The sequence below is a fragment of the Phodopus roborovskii genome, unplaced genomic scaffold (assembly GCF_943737965.1).
Source record: "Phodopus roborovskii unplaced genomic scaffold, PHOROB, whole genome shotgun sequence".
NCBI lineage: Eukaryota > Metazoa > Chordata > Mammalia > Rodentia > Cricetidae > Phodopus > Phodopus roborovskii.
The window spans coordinates 5,121,565-5,141,144 of NW_026126588.1; the positions used below are offsets into that span (position 1 = coordinate 5,121,565).

General features: G+C 42.3%; 1 protein-coding gene and 1 non-coding gene across 2 annotated transcripts in view; both read right to left on the reverse strand.

Moving 5' to 3' along the window:
- The window catches only part of LOC127236572 (24-hydroxycholesterol 7-alpha-hydroxylase), a 57,383-nt gene that overhangs the window by 23,777 nt on the left and 14,026 nt on the right, over positions 1-19,580 (reverse strand). The window contains 4 exon segments of the mRNA XM_051204284.1: positions 8,320-8,374; positions 8,376-8,420; positions 14,814-14,822; positions 15,827-15,922. Of these exon segments, the coding sequence (XP_051060241.1) occupies positions 8,320-8,374; positions 8,376-8,420; positions 14,814-14,822; positions 15,827-15,922 (205 nt within the window).
- LOC127236809 (U2 spliceosomal RNA) lies at positions 11,274-11,465 on the reverse strand. The gene has a single exon (XR_007835793.1). It is a non-coding gene; the product is annotated as a U2 spliceosomal RNA (small nuclear RNA).

Sequence of the window (19,580 nt, forward strand, 5' to 3'; positions counted from 1 at the left end):
CAGTCCAGTGGCTGTAAATTCAGAAAGCCCCACTTGGGAGAATTCCAAGGTAATCACCAGAAGAGCTGGAGCCCCACCGAGACCAAGACCACTACAGAGAGAGGTCAGGGAGGGAGCTAAGGGTGGTGGCTGGTAAAATTTAGAAACCCTCTGTTTAACTCTTGGCATAAATGCAACAAAATAAAACCTTAGAATATTTGAAAACAAATAAAAGAAAGGATTATTCTTGCATTCAGAAAGAGAGAAAGAGAGAGTTTTGTCTGGCAGTAGTGGTGCATGCCTTTAATGCCAACACTCAGAATTTGAGACCAGCCTGATCTACAGAATAAGTTTCAGGAATGTTGGGACTATTACATAGAGAAATTCTGTTTCAAACATCAAACAAACCAACAGACAAAAACAAACAAAAATTCCCAAAAAACAAAAGGTGAAATTTTGAATGTATCACATTTAGTTTGAGATGGAAACCATAATTGCACAGAAACTATATACTATTTTCATTAAGTATTAGTAAGAGACTTAAGTACTGTTATTTCAGGTACTGACTCACCCATATTACAAACATGCTACATATCTGCTGAGATCAGGCTACACCCTTCTCAAAGATATGCCATATCTTGTAAAATATTCGTTTTTCAGACTATACCTTACCTCAAGAAAGTCCATTTTACAAGGAGACTTTTACTCAGTTTTGACATAAAGATTAACTACCCCTAGGTGGGCATGTGAAGTGTCATCTACCTGGCATCACTCACACTGCATAGAGTTGAAAGGGTGGCACCTTATGCCTTAGTTACTTTTTATTGCTGATAAGATTCGGTGATCAGGGCAACTTAGAAAAGGAAGGGTTTATTTAGGGACTATGGTTTGAGAAGGTCAGAGTCCACGATAGCAGAGCAAAGGTGTGGCATCACAAAACAGCTGAAAGCTCACATCTTGATCCACACTCGGGAGGCAAAGAGCATCCTTAGAAGGGCATGAATCTTATGGAGCCTTAAAGTCCACCCCCAGTGATGCACATCATCCTCCAACAAGACCACACCTCCTAATCCTTCTGCCACCCAGGGACCAAGTGTTCAAGCACATGAACCTATGGGTGCCATTCTCATTCAAACCACCTTATCCTACAAATTTACCAAGGTGAACTGAGACTAGTGTCACATGAACATCCCTGAAGACCTCTTGACCACATGTAGGCTGTGCTATTGCTTTTAGCAAATTACACATCTAACTGAGAAGAGCAGCCACTCCAATATTTGATATGAAAATGAATATTCCATATTATTCCCCACATACTTCTTCAGTAGTAAAAAAGGTTAGCTACCTGGGTTTCTCGTTTCTTATACAACATTAGTATATCTCAATCTCAGCATTTATTCACTGTTATACACACTTTCCTAGACAGAACACCCATGCAAAAGACATTCAGTCAAATTTGTAAAGTTTATTGGAGAAATAGTGGGAACAGGTCAAAGACAGTGGCCATGAAGTTAGCCTTTGAGTTCACTGCTATTTCCTATAAATTCTTTCTTTTTTGTTTTGATTCACTGCAGGTTTCTGGAATATTAACTCTTTGCAAATACAAATAACTTGGAAGTGTTTATGAAATAGATACACAACTTTCCCCCTATTTCTTTACTTTAAAGATGAACTTTACAAATTTGATATTTTTAAATTCTATTTTAAAAACTTCCAGATGATTTGTCTTGATTACATTCTTTCAACCTCCCCCAGACTCCTCCCAGATCATCCCCACCTCAATACCCACCTAACTTCATTTTTGCCTCTCTTTGATTTTTCATTCACAAAATATAGACAATTAAGCCCCATGTCTCATTTATTTCCTGTGTATATGTATACTCTGATTATCCTAATTTTATGGTCAGTTCTCATATGTAATTGAACTCTGACCTTAGTAACTTATATTTCTAATAATTTTACTCATTATTATACCAGTTATTAATTGTAATCATAGTTATTTTGTATGGAATTTTATGTTATCCAGGTAACTTCAAAAGGGCCATATGAATTGTCATCATAATTAATTTAACATATAGTAACTTGAGAATGTGAAGTAATTAGACGTTTTCATGATAATAAATCTTGCCATCTAGAAATATAACATGTTCCTTTTTTAAGAATACTTTATAAAATATTGTTATATGAAATATAATATATGAAATATTTTGATTTTCTCCATATAGGTCTACCCCAACCTGGGTTTTTGTTTGTTTGTTCGTTTGTTTGTTTTGGTGTGTGTGTGTGCATATGAATGTGCATGTGTGTGTCTGTGTGTGTTGTATACAAGCATATGTGCAGGTTCATACATATGTATATAAGAACCCATAGAGACCAGAGAAGCCTATGGGGTGTCTTGCACTATCACCCTCTGAATCCAGGCTCTCATTCCTGTGCAGCAAATGCTTTTACTCACTGAGACACCCCAGTCCCCAGCCCCTAGCCCCCAGTCCTCTGCTCTTAGCTCTGAAAATAATAGACCCTACACAGCTCATTAAGGTACTTCCAGCAAACAAACACTACCAAAGGATTGCCCATAGGCTCTGAGGCTATTGCACTGGGGATAGGAAAGACAGCAAGAGCCTAGCAGACCACATCTCAACCCCCTCCCCATCCTCCAGCCACCAACCTTTCCACGCATTGTAGTCAACTCTGAGTCCTTAGCGACTGCTGCTGAGTCTTTGAGAGGCTGGCATGGTTTTTACCATCTCAAGTGTGTTATCAATCATGGCAGGTTCCTTCTGCAGAAGTATAAGCAATAACCTTTTGGAAGAAGCCTCTGCTCAGCTACTTCATTCTGACACTTGTGATACCAAAGATAAAAGGGACTGTGAGAACGATGGCGTGGGAAAGATAGCAAGGACTATGGCGTTGCCTAGCACAGATAAATTACAGCTGACGGGAGGCGAAGAGGGTCAACAGACTGGCCCTCTGCCCTTTTACTTCACCCATGCATGCACACACAGAAACAACACATATTCCATCCTGTCATTTCAAACAATCAAAGCCATGCTATGCCAAATTAACTGCATCTACTCTCTGATAAAAACTATATCTCGTGCTAATTTTACAAGTATTGCCTCCCACATTCAAGAGGCAGTTTCCAATTCCTGTTTGAAAGAAGACAGTGGACCCCTGCTTCAAAATTGTGATGCCTTTTCCTTCTTTAAGAAGGAGTAAAAGGCATAGTTCCATTTATAGTAAAACATAAAATAAACCTTGATCTAAAACTAACCCTTACATTTCAGCATTTTATCTATGGTAGAGGGGAGATTATCCAAATGCCTTGGTAACTCCCATCAGAACACACTTGAATGAGAAAGTACTTGAATGAGAAGGAGGGAGAATTAATGAAGCCGAGAACAGTGTTGCATGGGAGTGAGATGTGGAATGACTAAACTGAGATGCTGCCAAGGGGAACCTCTCTCCTGGCTCATAAATGTGACAGGGCTGTCAAATAACCTATGGCTATTAGAGGCATCACTTTGCATGCTGGGGCCAGGCGACAGAGGAATCACCCACTTCGCAGAAAAATCGCTTGACTTGGACCACCGCAAGAACCATGGCCCGCATTTCATACAGAAGGCAAACAGTATTAATACAGCCTCTGGGGACTCTTGACCCACCATAATGCATGGGATATAATGCAAGGCTGGGATATCAGGCTGGAGTTCACAGGCCGGGTGTTCCCAATGGCATCATCTTAGCCTTATGGCAGGGAGCAGGATAAAATTATAGGCTTTGGCTAGAAAAGATGAAATTTGCGATAGGTCAGATGAAACAAACCTCTTGCTTTTGTAAATAGCTGGATGCCGTTTTCAAGGCTGGCAACTAGTAAATACTGTGGCAATATGCTGCTGTGTAGTTTATTGCATCCTGGGTCCAAGCTAGCTCATAAAGGCCAGACTAGCAAAGGGAAATGAAATGAGTCTTGTGAACTATTCTCTGAATAATATGCATTAGCCTCTAAACTCCACATTAGATTGGGGTTATCAGATTTTAATAAAATAACTATTCTGTGTCCATAACTCCACCGGAGGGATCTTGGGTCCATCACTTCATCCTTTACTTCATTATTTCGGACGATTTGTCACGTAAAAAGCCAAAAAGATCCATTCCAGCTATAACTCTGGTTATCAGCCATAGAGCCCGGGCTTGCTGGGGAAGAGTGATGAGTAAGATTATTAAGTTAGCTAAGACAGCACGATGGAATCTTTCAAGAATGCTGTTATTGGCTGGCAAGAGGGTATGGAGAATGTATCCAAGTGGAGAGAAGCTGTGAGTTAGATGCAAATAAGTGATGACGGTCCATAAGGTCTAAATTTAGAGTAAGTGCAAATATTACAATGCACTGCATCAGGACTAGGGAGCTAAAGAAGCAAGTGAAGGCAGCACCATGTTCACTATGAATGTCAGTCACCCTGGGCTTCATTTTGATTTTACCAGTTTACAGACTTGTTTATATCTATTATCAAAGTCAACGCCATTCTGTCTTTGCACCTGGACACCCTACAGTGTATGTTCCATACTGTTCCATCCAAACACAGTGGTGCCCAAAACAAAATCAAAACAAACATAAACATATTACAGGCTGAGTTTAAGATTTCTCGTTTTCAAAGTCACAAGTTAATGACTAACATTCAACTTCTGACTCCATCTAATAGACATTTTTTAAAGATTTGTTTTTAGTCTTATGTCTGTGTTTGAGTATATGCACACGAATGTAAGTACCCACAGAGTCCAGAAGAGGGCACTGCATGCCATGAAGTGGGAACTACAGGATGTTGTGAATTACTTGATGTGGTACTGGAAATGGTACTCTTGACTTCTGAAAGAGCATCGAGGGCTCTTAACTACTGAGCCATCTCTCTGCCACCAAATGGACATGTTTGCTTGCACTCTATGATTTATACTTTGAAGAATCAATCCTATCTATGTGAATCTAATTCATTGTAAATCAACAAATTGACTCAATGGATTATTCTCGGTAGTATATGTGTATATGCAAATACATATATACATGCACTAACAATTGGCGAAAAAGAGGCTGGGAATTTGAAGAAGAATGAGCAGGGAAATATGAGAGTGTTTGGAAATAGGTAAGGGAAGGGGGAAATATTGTAATTAAATTATAATCTCAAAATTAGACAATAAGCAAATTTCATTTTAAAATAAGTCATAATAAGATTATGGGCAGAAAAAATGCTGTGGATGACACCCTATGTAAAAAGATATAAATATATAAAACAAATACATAAAAATGTTGCAAACATAACATATATATATATATATATGTATATATATATATATATATATGAGTAGCTTTGATCTGTCTGTTGTCTGCTTGTTTTTAAGACTGAGCAAGTGCTACTGATGGCTAAATCCCCAGGGAGAAACCCCAGAATGAAGAAAAATATTGCTTCTAACACAGTGGACACAGAACCTAAATGTTCAAAGCACAGATTATGTTAGGTTACCTGCCAATGAATGGGCATGCACGTGCTGAGTTAACTGGGAGCCTGTGGTCCAGTGCTACTCCATGCTATTTTGAGAAAACAAAGCAAAGTTAAATAAATAGATGTTTCGAGAAGCATCTAAACATAGACTTCTGTCTTTTCACCAAGAAGAAAGTTAACCTCAGAGTGCAGTGCTATTTAAACAAATCAAAAGCCAGCACTTGGAAGGATTCCTGAAAATCTGAGGTGAGTCTGTGAGTTCAAGGTTAGCTTGGGACAACAGAAAACCTCTCCTTACAATAAAAAGATGTGTTTAAAAAATAAACAATAGCCAATATATAATTTAATAATTAATATGCAATTTAATTTAAAGCAAAGAGGTAAGGAATTTATTTTTCTCTTCAGTTCTGTGGACACACACACAAACACACACACACCTGTGAATACACTACCATTTGAGAATAGAAGAATGTCATAGGAGAAAGAGATTTAGGGAAACTCTTAGAATCAAAGTCTAACTGAACGATCAGTTTGCACATTCTTTTAATTAAATAAAAAAAATAGAGGGAATGAACACATGTTTTTGGCTAGCATGCAGCGACTTCAGGTGATCATGGTACTGTTTAAAATTGCCGGTTGTGGGCTGGAGAGCTGGCTTGTGGGCTTAAGAGAGCCTGTTGTGCAAACACAAGGAGTGACGGTCTGGTACTCCAACACCAAAGTGGGTGGAGACAGAAGGACCTTGGAGAACTGCAGGCTTCCAGGCTCATTGAAGAAAACACAAGTTCAGGGAGAGACTCTGCCTCAATGAATAGGTGGGGATAGACAGAGAATGCCTGACACCTCCCTTGACCTCTGCATGCATTCTTTGTTCATCTTTTGTGTATACACACATGTGCTCACGCTCAGATATGTCACATACACACCACATTCACGCACATAAAAATATGATATAAGCACATTTCTTATACTCACATATATGCGTAACCTATGTAAGTAATCTACACAGATCATCATCGCCTGTGTTTCAGCAGAAACTTGCCTGAGCAGCCCAGAGTAGCAGCCTCAGGATTCTTGCTTTTCTTGTCTCCCCTGAAGCTCCCATGAAGAGAGGCTCCAGATCAGATCAAACAGTCATAGCTTGAACTAGGAGTGAGTGATAATAGGACTCAAGAACTGGCTCAGCAGTGAAGAGCATGGGCTGCTCCAGAAGGATCCAGAACAAATGTCTGGAGCAGTACCAACTGTAACTTCAACAGATGCAATGATCTCTTCTGACCTCCTCAGGGACGTGTGCAAGTGTGCACACATGAGAATGAGCGTGTGTACACACATACACACACACACACACACACGTGAATACACAAACACAGACACATACCTACACATGAATACAAAACAGCAAAATAAAAAGAAGTAGGAAGTTGTTGGTGGGGAAAGCTAGTGATATGAAGAAATGTGATTTTCCTGGCATCAATTGCAGATTTCACAGGCTGCAGTTCTTGGGGACACAATGTTATCTAGTATCCCCTGCCAGTGTCACAGTGTGCTTAGCATTAGTGGGCATACTGGACTTGCCAGGCAGTCCGGGGCCTGATTGTGAGTAGTTTCTGGCTCTGCCCTCCAGGCACAGCATATCCAGCCCTCCTGGAAATCCCACAACATTTTAACAGATGTATTAAGAACAGAGCCAACAAACAAAAATCCCCACCCCCAGTCAGCTGGAGTAAGGTCCTGTTGCTGACTCTAGGAAACCCTTATGACAATATTGGGGGTGGGGAGCAGAGGCAGACTCATCAGACGCCTCTCTCCGGTAAGATGAAACCACACAGAAATACATAGATTAACAAAAATGGGTTAATAATTAAGACAGAGCTAGCCGATAAGAAACTAGTACCTGGCCAACAACATTATATCAAATGCAGCATCTCTGTGCATTATTTGGGGCTGGCTGGCGTGGCGGAGGGACAAGACCAAGGGCGGGCGGGAAAAAAAACCACCCTTACACCAGAGAGCTGGAGAAAGGAGTGGGGGAGGTCAGGTGCTGGAAAAGGCACAGCGAAGGCTTCGGAGGCTGTGGAATGACTGGCAGGTCTGTTTTAACAGAACCGCAGATGCCGTGGGCACACCCAGTGCCATCGCATCTGCTGTCCCTCCCTCTAGAGTCCCACCTGTCTAAGCCCAACCCGGCACTGGTAATCCTCCACACCCAATTCTGTTTTCTTTTGCATACAGCATTGGCAGCTGCTAACAGTCTTAATTTATTTATAAGTTAAACTGTTCACTGACACCCCCCCCAAGAAGAATGCAATCATTGTTTATGTCTTCCAAACTTCCAAAGCAGAAAGGCAGAGAGAGCCTGAGGGGGGTTCTGAAAGAAAACCTTTAAAGGTCATTTGTTCACCTTTGCAGCCACCAGAGGCAGCAGACAGTAGATGGGACGAACACCAGGTAAACTGCAGAGATGAAATCGAAAGCTGGCGGGATCAGGTGCCTGTGGCAGCTTTGACCAGGCCTGTATTCCCACACAAGCCAGAGGCCATTCATTTGTGCAGCGCAGTGTACTCACATTTCCATGCCCAGCCTTTCTTCCTTCTTTCTTTCCTTCCTCCCTCCCTCCCTCCCTCCCTCTTTCTTTCTTTCTTTCTTCCTTCCTTTCTTTCTTTCTTTCTTTCTTTCATGTAGATACTGGAGATTGACCCAGGTTCTCATGCTTATGTGGCTAGCATTTTACCAACTAAGCCATCTCCCCAGCCCTGGCACCCGACTTTAAAACATAGTAGACATTCAAGATCCAAAGCGCATATATTAAATGTGTCCTTAATTATGTAAAATGATTTAGTACCTGCCGTGCCAAACATAGAAGATATGCCTTCTAAAATGGTCTTGTGGATGTCAGGGGACCTGACAGTGGGACAGGACAAATGCAAGTGTCCAGAACACAATCTGGAAAAGAGGAACACAGAAAACATGAATCCTTCTCCCAAGGTAAATGAAAGCAAATTTAGTGTTAACTGTAGGCAGCTGAGAGAGGCAAGGCTAGCGTTTCAGGCAACTGCAAACGACTGGAGAGACAACTTAGCAGTCCAGAGAACCTTTGACCCTTCCAAAGGGCACAGGTTGCATTCTAAGAATCTACAGCACAGCTCACAACCACGTGGAATTCCAGTTTTGGATGATCTGACGCCATCTTCTGGCCTCTGTGGGCACTGAACACGTGTGGTGCTGAGGTGTGAATGGAGGTAAAATACCCATACACAAACAAATAAAGGACAATATGTGAAGATACTTGCTATTAAGTATCACATTTCAAAATAACAAGATTTTACAAATAAGAGTGATGTCAAATCTATACATTGATTCTGTTGCCATAGTTTATCTATAGTATTTACATAGAGCAAACTATCTTTGCTGAACTAAGAAAGGTGGGATTGTGTTTACCAACAAGAAACATAAAGTGTCATGTAGCCATTCACTAAATATTCGGAACAAATTATAACACTTAAGAATGTTAATACAACATGAAAACATCGCCATGAATTAATTTCCTAAAAATACAAATGAATCAGTGGAGAATGGTAGCACTTAGCTATAATCCCAGCACCTGGGAAGCACAGGCTATGAGTTCAAGGACAACTTGGTTCGCACATGAACTTCATAGCAACCAGGCCTACATAGCATGACTATGTTGAGAGCAAGAGAGAGAGAATGAAAATGAGCCAGAAAATGTTCTTCTTGCAAATAAAACATTCATTTTAAATAATTCCAGGAAACCACACTTAAATCTAATTAAGTAAGTTAGGAGGAGCTGGAGCTGAGGCTCGATGGTAGCGCATTTGCAAGGTATGAACAAACTAGTCTTGGGTTCAATACCCAGCACTCCCCCCCAAATTAAAATGAAAGTAAAACAAACAAGAAAATTACAAGAGTTCGACACAAGAAAAAAAATAAATAAATGAATAAATAAAGCAGAGCCATTTTATATCCAAGTACATCTGTCAATTTTCTCTTTTTTGGCCTATCAGAATTATTTTCTATCTAACAATGTAATTTTCAATGCCCAATGGTAACTCAAGGTAATATTCGTAGGAACTTCAAACCTCAGTCTAGGGTTTTAAAACCATGTTGAATGCAGCTGCTTCCAATATAGATTGGACGACCAAGATCTCTGTTGGAATTTGTAATCGATGATAAATGTCTCCTACCAAGTAGACAACATCTGTCTTTTCGATTGTGTAGAATCCTGCTTCTACCCTGGGTCACTCAACCAGCCAGCTTTGAACTTCTATGAAATGCCTCATGTGCCTTGATGTCCCCCACCCAAGCGATGCCCATAACAGTCTTCGTGTCCAAACTTTTATTCAAGAGCTAACATATTTTGGAGGTTGATTTTTATCGTTCCTAATATTTATCACCATAAATTAGTTTGAGTACCTCATCTCTCCTCTGTATAAGGTGCTTAAGATGAAAATCAGCATATTAAAACTGAGCTTCCTGCTGAGGCGGGAGGTTTTTTTTTTCCTAAGGTTAGGCAATACAGGACATCTTAAGGTCCTGGAAAGCTTGGGTTTCCCTTTCACTCGTTTCCTCTAAGCATCTATTGTATTAAAGAAGAGATCATGAACTTGAGAAGGCGTGGAAGTGGGCACAGGAGGTGCTGGAGGGCAAAGGAGGGGTGGGGGACATGTAAACACAGCACCGATGTATGGAATTCTCAAGATGAAAAATGCAAATACAATAGCTGTAAGTGACAAAAATAATTATTTTGAAATCAATCCCTGCAGTGCTTCCGTGAAACAGGGTGTCTCTTGAAATGATCCCAATCCTCCCCCGTGTGGCCAAAAGAGGAAGAGCAATTCAGAAGGGAGGTGTTGAAAGGGGCCAAGCTCAGGTGTATTCAGTTGGGAAGGCAAGGATGCTATTATAGCCTTGACAGAGAGAGAGGAACCAGAGGGCCAGGACCGAGACCCCTGCTGTGCATACATTCTAGAGCAGCATCTGGATCTGGAAAGATGTAGTCTGGAGATTATCTAGCTCACCTTCACACACTGCTTGGAGAGCTCTTTTCCTGTCTCCCTCCTCGGGTTCTTCCTCCCATGAGCTTCCAATGGAAGTGCTAAGCTATTGGATTTGATCAAAAATCATTCCATACTCAACTCATTGCATTGGAAATGAGAGTTCACACCAGGGGAAAGGATTCCAGTGATGATCACAGATCTTCAATAACACAAGAAGAGCTCAAAGTCCTGCGTGCTTGACTGTGGTTTTGAGAGGCACTAAAATTAGGTACCATTTATGAAAACTCTAGAATTCAATAACAAATGGCTGCACGATGGTGTTAAGTGCTTCCCGCCCCCCTTAAAAGCTTTCTCATTTTCAAAGTCTGGTATTTTTTACCTTTAAGATAGTATTTTTGAGAGCTGGTGAGATGGCTCAGAGGTTAAGAGCACTTGTTACTCTTGTAGAGGACCTGAGTTCTGCTCCCACCACCAATGCAGCAGCTCACAACCACCCAGAACTCCAATTCCAGGGGAATCTGCTGTCTTCTAACATCCATAGATAGGCAGTATGTATGTACATACTACACACATGTACAGGTAAAATACTCACACATAAAATAAAATAAACCAGAACAAAAAATATGCTTTTGGTGTGAAGGTACAGGACAGTGATCCCAGCCATCCTCCCTGACATAGCCAGTGTGAGGCCAGCCTGGACTACATGATTACATGCGACCTTACCTCCTGGTACAATAGTTAGAGGAAAGGGAGTACTTCTTCCTTTTAGAAGCTCCCCCAAGGGGGGTACACCATTGGTGGAGGTGGTGCAATACCACATTGCTGCATGGAGTGGACAGTGCAAGCTCTCATTCTACCTCCCAGCTCCAAAAGTCCATTTTCACCATGTTGTCCTCATATAGAGAATGTTTGTGCTATTAAACTGATAAGAACAGATATCACACTTCTCCTTAGCTGAAGGACAAGAAGTGATTTCTTTACTTCTTAAAAAATTAAGAAAAGGGCTAGGCTATACAGCACATGCCTATAATCCTGGACTCTACCAGGGAAACTGAAGCAAGAGAATCATGTGTTCAAGGCTGGCCTAGGACATTGTTTCAACACACACACACACACACACACACACACACACACACACACACACACAAGATACTAGAGAGTTAATAAAATGTTTCCATGCAATAGTGACTCAAAAAGCTAAAGTGGCCCTAACATCACTGACAAATCTGGGAAATGATTTCAAAAGCACTGCCCAATGGAATGGCAATCAAAAGTATGCTGAAGGGTCAAGTACATGGTCAGAGTGCAAAAAAAGAGAGCCACCTGGCCACTAAACTGCAAGAGAGCTAAGGAGGAAGTGAGAAGAGATAGGGAAGGAGGCTCCCAGGCTGGCTGCATCCTTCAACCGCAGCCAATAGGAGATGTAATGGTCAGCTTCCGGAAGTGCCCTTTTTAAGTTAATTGCTACATGCTGCTCAAGCTCCCTGGGTTTCTGGCACTGGAAGTGGGGTTGGTCCCCCTACTTCAGGCCCTAGCGTGTTCACATCAGGGGTTCTCCAAACCCCCTCGTGTGGGAAGTGGACCCCCACACTCTGTGACAGGGAAGAAAGACAGACCACAAGATAGCTGAAGACAGAACTACAGCCTTGAGAACAGCAGGCAGGTAGATCATTTCCCACACATGCTATCACAGTGTAGCCCACGATGAAAGAGTTGTACAGTGCGAAAGAGGAGCTGCAAGTATGGCCATGGCAAGCTCACTCAGAAAAGCAAGCTCAACTGGGAACTCCCGCTGCTGTAACCTCCCCAGCTGGCTTCTTATGTATGTTTTGAGTACCTGATTTGATGATGCCATCCCTCTAGTTGCTGTTTGTTCTTTTACTTGGAAATCTCACCAGAGAGGACACTGCTGTGGTCAAGACTCTCTATGGGTACCTACAACTGGATGTCTTAAAAATGTCTTCCCAGTTGATTTTTCTGCTGCCTGATTTGATAGTGTTTCTCTATGTATCCATCCATCTGTCCATCCATCCATCTGTCCACCCATCATCTATTCATCACTTGCTATTTATTCTTTCACTTTGGCTTTTTATATATTTAAGAATTATACTCATCTAAAGCTAGAAATGATGGCTATTATAGATCATATTTTGAAACAAAAGAAGAAAAAAATCTCTGTAACGGTCCAGATAATCTTCTGTCAATCATGGCCAACACAAACATATATACGGCAATTTCTGACCAAAGAACTTCATATTTAGAGCTGTGAGATACCTACAGCTGGGAAGGGGGAGGAGAGGTTACTGAGCAAGGTCATACGAGTGCCGCCATGACAATAATTGAGTGGCATGTTGGCCACAATGGCTTCTGGGCTTACTTACAACTCCAGGGAAGCAGCAGATAAAAATGGCAAAAAGCCAGCTTTGATACCACTGAGAAATGTGCTGGAAAGTTTATTTGCCAGTCAAGCACTACATAGAATTAGGAAATGAACGGTTTTCCCCTCAAAATAACTTCGTGAAGTATAGCCAGTATCTTGCGATGGTCTGTCAAAGCGCACCTTGGCCCCAATAGACTCTCCTGGTAAGCTGGTGACAATCCCATCTAATGTTCAGGTTCTGGGTCCCATGGGCTTCAAGGGAGGAGAGAGGAAGTACTGACCCGATCTGGACCCGAACAACCTTTCCATCACTTACAGCTATTAGGGCTTCTTCAGCAATAGGCGATCCTAAAACCAGAACAGTAGAGCCATGGCCATCCTAGGCATTGAGGGCTCAAGCATTTTGTACCCATGGCAGCCTATATTCATTATTAATGGCCATTGAAAGAAGCCATTGATTTCAACGAGGGTGGTGTATTTATGTAGGGCACACACATTATTTATTGAGTACCAATGTTGTTAAGCACTTTACATTACCTCCAGTTAAATCCTCCCAACCATCCTTGGAGGCAGTTCAGATGAGGACATGGATGCAGCTGGGAGAGGTTAAAGGAATAGCTAGCCCTTTGTCACCCATCTATGGGAACTGGCTTCAGATCTGTTGAGAAGGTTTTTCCAAGCCTCTGCTCATGCTTCACACAGCCCCTTGGAAGTGCCAACAAGGAAGATTCAGCAAGATGAAACTTCCAGTCATCATCAGACATGTCCTTTCAGATCAGTGCCAGGTCCAATCACAAAAAAAAAAAACTGACCTCTGTGTCCAGTCAATAGCGCTTTGTGTGGCTTTCTTCAGGGGAACTTTCTGGAGAGACCCTGAGAACTAGCACTCTGGCTGGCTGTTGTGTGCACGCTTGGGAAGTTTCTCTTCAGTTTTGCTGTAGTGTAATCAGCTTGTTGAGAAGAGTTAGAGAAGACTATGAGAACATACAGAGGAGTGAGGGGGCAGTGTGGGGTTCTTCACTTGACTGGCAACGATGAAATATGGATTCTTGTGGGTGGCACATGTTTGATCAGAAAGGCCAGACTATCTGTCTTTGTCATGTACAACAGATTAAAAGAAGTAAAGATATTGGGACCTAGGAATCAAGCAACTACCTGGGCCTTCAGAAACAGGAAAGAAAAATGTGGAATATTTATTCCTAGTTGTTAGAGAAAATGAAAAAAAAAAAAAATAACCACAGCTACCAGAGATGGGCTAGGTATTCCTATTTCATCAAACACAGATTCATAGACAGCCATCATTCCATTTCAGCCAATGTAATGAACAGCTTGGGTTAAGGAGACAGTGTGCTGACCAGGAAATCAGGGAAGACTAAGCATAAATCTCCTGGCTTTCACCTAGTTCATAACAGCTTTAAACACACACACACACACACACACACACACACACACACACACACACACACACACACACCATGGAAACAATGGGGGAATATTTGGGAAGAGGGAAGGAAATAAGTAGGTATGGGGGCAAAAAGAGGTAATGCATGTGACCATGAGCCAGGTTCAATGATATACATGAATAAAGATGTCCTAGGGACACCATTGTTTTGTTCACTTAGTAAAAGAAAATTCAAAATAGGAAACAGTTGCCCGGCACTGTGCATCACACCTAGAATCTCAGCACTTGAGACTGGAATTTGAAGGGCAGTCTGAGGCTTCACAGCAAGACTCCCTCAAAACAAACAAACAAACAAAAAAACCTAAATTAACTAATCAACTAAAATAACTACACAAAAAATAAATGAGCTTTAAAGGTCCCTGTTATCTTTAGATGTGCAGTGAATTTCAACATCATAAGCCTCATTCACAGAAAAGATTGTAGAGCCAAGAAGTACAGATGCATTGGTATCCAGAAGGAGAGGGAGAGTTCAAATTCACTGGACATGACTAGAGCATCTTGTTGGATCTCACAGAGACTTTGTAGGAAAATGAGCAGACCCTGGGATTGTTTCCAGGGTCATTGTCAGAAGTCTTTGGGTTCGTAATCATGTTATCGCCCTCTCTCTCCCCCCCTCCCCATTACCTGCAAAGGAAATGGAGGCAGAGATTTTAAGTGAGGACCACTGTGGCTGGAGATAAGCAACTGCATCTGAAACCATCAGCTGCCATAATCTCACCCTGGTTCAAAGCTGGGCTAGGCTTCGCTGGACTGTGCAGTATATAGATCACGTGGAGTCAGAGCCCCTTAAATGATATGATACATAGGGGGGTGGCAAACATGTCAGAGGGCAGAATTCTCTCTGGATCTAGGCTTTGCCTCCTTAGTATTTCGGGGTGGGTTTTTTTGGGGGGCAGGTGGAGAATTATACATGTATGTATGTATGTATGTATATGTGTGTGTGTTTGCTGTGCACGTGTGTGTGTGTGTGTGTGTGTGTGTGTGTGTGTATGCTCATTCAAGGGCACATCCATCTGGTATGTATGCATGTATGCTTTTGCAGAAGCATGTGCAGACAGGCATGCACTTGTATGCTCTTGCCTGTAGAAGCCAGGGGTTGATGTTGGTTACCTTCCTTGGTCACTCTGAGTTATTCGCTGAGACAGGCTCTCCATGAATCCAGAGCTCACTGATCAAGCTAGTTCAGCTGGCCAGCTTGCCCCACAGGTCCCTGGTCTCCGCCTGTCCAGCAGTGGGATTTCAGGCAGCCTGCCACATCCACCAGCATTTAAGAACTCAGGTCCTGTGGCTTGTGAGGCACGCATTTCACCCACTGAGCCAGTAGTCGGAGTCTATCAAGCATTCTCTTTTGCTTTTTAGCTTACACCCCAATCCACTGTTATATTTTTGCTCCCCAAAGTAAGTGAAGAACTGAAGAGCAAGAGAAGATAATGCAAAAGAACAAAGAAAAGTCAAACAGAGGAAGTAAGTCCTTTGTACTTATAAGAGGAGCATTGGCCAGAGAGGCTCAGAGCAACAGTAGTACATAATTAGGACTGTGTTGACCTGTTTCCGTCTCCACAATATCCAGCACGGCCTGCATGAAGGTCTGTGTGAAGGAAATGACTATTGTTAGATGATGTTAGTTATATGATGAGGACTGACGTCCATAAACAAGAAATCACTTTACTATTTTTTCCTGTGTGTGCTGTATGTACTTACTGGTGTGGATGTGTGTAAGTGCATGCGCACAAGGAAGCCATCAATCAGCACTGGGTCTTTCCTCCGTCATGCTCCACCTTTATATTTGAGACAGAATCACTCCACAATTGAGCCAGCTAGACTAGCCAAGGAGCTTGAGGAATCCACCTAGCTCTCTGCCTGCCCAGAGCTAGGGTACAGGCTCAGACCCTCAGGCTTGCTCATTAGGCATTTTGTCTCGACAGAGCTATGACCCTGGAATCTTCATTCACTTGTTATTAATCCCAAAGAGACTGTGTCTGCTATTTAAAGGTTCACAGTCTACAGCACTTGTATAGTGGGTGATAGTGTGGGAATGGGGAACAGAAGCTCCAGGGGGGTGTAGCTGAATTTCTGCCTTGTGGCTTCACTATTAGGGAAATGAATGGTTCTGTATAAATCACATGAATATCCTAGTGATTGAATTTCCTCACCCATTAGATGGCCTTGATGTGGTACCTACCTCACAAATTTTTGAGAATTAAATGTTAGTACAGTTGCCGATAAAATTCTTGAAACAAGATCAACTTTCTCTGTAGGTGAAGATGAGCTTGAGCTCTTGGTCCTCCCACCTCTCCATCCTTACTGCTGAGATTACAGGAATGTACCACCGAACCTAGTTTATTCAGTACTGGGGATGACCCTGGGGCCTTGTGCAGGCTAAGCCAGTACTCTTCTATCTGAGCCACACCCAGACCAACATCATTTTTGATTTTTGGTTTTGATTTTTTTTCTGAGGATTGCTTGCATTTTCATAAATGCTGTGCTTGGTTTTTGAGACAGGGTCTCAGTATGTAGGCTTGGCTGACCTGAAACCCACTGTGTAGCTGAGGCTGACCTTTAACTCACAGAGCTCTTCCTGCCCCTACCACATTCAGCTGTTACTATTATGATGCAACGTTAGAGACCAAAAACCAGGTTCTCCTGCTAGCAGACAAGCACTCTGATAGCTGAGCTACATACTCAACCCAAACGTTAACTTTTCAACACAAGCAAACCTCTCTGCTCATAAGAAAATTAAGTGGCTAGGCCTGGTGGCACCGGGCTGTAATCCATCGACTTGGAAGGTTGGGGCAGGAGAATTTCAAGTTCAAAGTATATTTGGATTTCATTTTCTGATGCTCTGTAGCACATTTAGCTATTCCAAGAGTCTGTGAGGGGTTGTCTTGACTGTATTAACTTCTGTAGGAGGGACCAACCCTCTGTGGGTGGAGCATATTCCTGTAAATGAGTCGGAGCCTAAAGCAAGCACTGTTCTTCCATGGTTCCTGCCTCTAGCATCCTGCCTGAAGTTCTTGCTCTGACTTCCCTCAATGATAGATTATGACCTTGAAGCATCAAATGAGATAAACCCTTTCCTCCCCTAAATCCCTTTGGTCAAGATTGTTTATCATAGCAACAGAAAGGATATAAGGACAAGGAGAAACGATACTGTGTTGGTTTTGTTTCCAAAAGCTGTGATTAAAAAGGAAAATAAAATACCCAAACAAAAAGGGAAAAAAAGAACTACTTTAGCTGATAATTCCAGATGACAGTCCACCACTTTGGGCAAGCCAAGACAGCAATAGCTTGAAACAGCTAGTTTCATCCATCCTCAAGAATAAAGAACAATAGATGAACGAATGCTAGTGTTGGTCCAGCTGTCTTCACTCTTAAACAATCCAGGACCCTCTGCTTAGGGAATGGTACCACCCACAGTGCACCATTAGAGGCACACCCACCAAAAAATCTCTCATTAAAGTTCTCTTTCCAGGTGATCTAGATGACGTCAGTTTTAGAAATTAAGACTAACCATCACAGATATGAATCATTTACATATTCCTTTTTTCTAAAGCTGTCTTCCTCTCTAGAGGTAAGTAGCATCGTTAGTGACATTTAGTATACAATTAAAATCAGAAGTTTTCTTGTTGTGAGCACTTTCCCACCAGCCTGTCCCAGAGCTGAGTTAGTCCAAAATAACACACAGAGACTCTGTTAGTTACAAAGCTGTTGGCCAATGGCTACAGCTTCTTATTGGCTAGCTCTGTCTTAAATATTAACTCATTTCTATCAACCTAAGTATTTCCACGTGGTCTTATCTTACCGGTGAGAGGCTCCAGACTTCTTACTCCTCTTGCGTCCTACATTTCAACTCCTCTCCACTACATCTCCCAGAATCCTCCTTGTCTCCTAGTCCCGCCTATCTTGCTTCTCTATTGGCCAACAGTGCTTTATTCATTAACCAACAGGAGAAATATATTTATAGAAATGACATGTTTTAAATGCTAAAATATTTGAAAGAGGGATTTTGTTTGTTTGTTTTGGTACCATAGTCTCAGCATGCTAAGAAATCACCCCATCACTGAGCACATCCACAGCCTTCTCTTTTTATTTTGAGATAGCGTACAGGCAGACCTTGAATTTACCATCCTCCAGCCCAAGCCTCCTGATTAGCTGGAATTACAGTCCTTCAGGGCCAGTTTATAAATGACTACGTGTTCTCTGGGTATATGTTTATGTGTATGCAGATGTGTGTGTGTGTGTGTGTGTGTGTGTGTGTGTGTGTGTGTGTTTTCATGCATGAGTATGTGAATGCATGTGGATGTCAGAGGACAGCAGCAGGTGTTGTCACTCATTAGGAGGTACCTCCTGCCCTGTTTTTAAATACAGGGTCTTTCATTGTCCTGGAGATAGAAGGTTAGAACAGTCTGTATGGCCAATAAGCTCCAGGGACCTGCCTGTCTTCACCAGTGCTGGGACTAAGGTCACACAACTGGTGACCAAATTGCAGCCTAGCAACCCAGACCAAACGGAACCCAGGCTATACGGATGAAGGGCCCAGGAGTCAGATCTGACTTCTCTTGAAAGTTCCAAGAGTTGACTCAACCCACAGCCAAGGGTGAAAACCTCGCCTTAGCAAGCCTCAGTGGCTGCCTCGAAAGCTGCTGACCCAGGCTATTGGGTTCCACCCCATAGTTCGTGAGTGGCACCCAGGGGAATGCTGGTAGTCTGTGGACCACACTGAAAGAATCGTGGCTCCAGAATAACTTCTGGGAACTGCTTTTCCTGCTTCATATTTTAACCCTCACTGGATCAGCTCCTTGCAGCCATAGAGAGAACTAGCTAGTGGGAGTGGCTCCTAGAGACCAACGTGCTCCCTCAGGCAGTGAAGCAGTCAGGCTGCCTGCCACCTACATCTCTGTTGATCCTGGAAATTGTCATTATATTCTGTTTCTGTAGAGGTATAAAAAGTCTGATAGCTCTTAATAAAATTATCACAGTTTAGCTTTGCTGTGGACCCTCCAACTGGCCTTGTTTCATTCCTTGAAGCCAAATCAGGTGACCTTGGCCTGATAAGTGAGGGTGGGTACTTACAACCAATCAACCACAACAAAAAAATCAATATGGCATTTCGCAAACCAAAGTCCTGTATCATTCAATGGAGGCTAAATCCCTGCATAGCCTTCCTAGAAATCAGGGGAAGGGTGAGGAGCCAATGTTGCCCAATCAGGTCAAGAGTGATGGAAAAGATGATGTTGGGTCCAGTT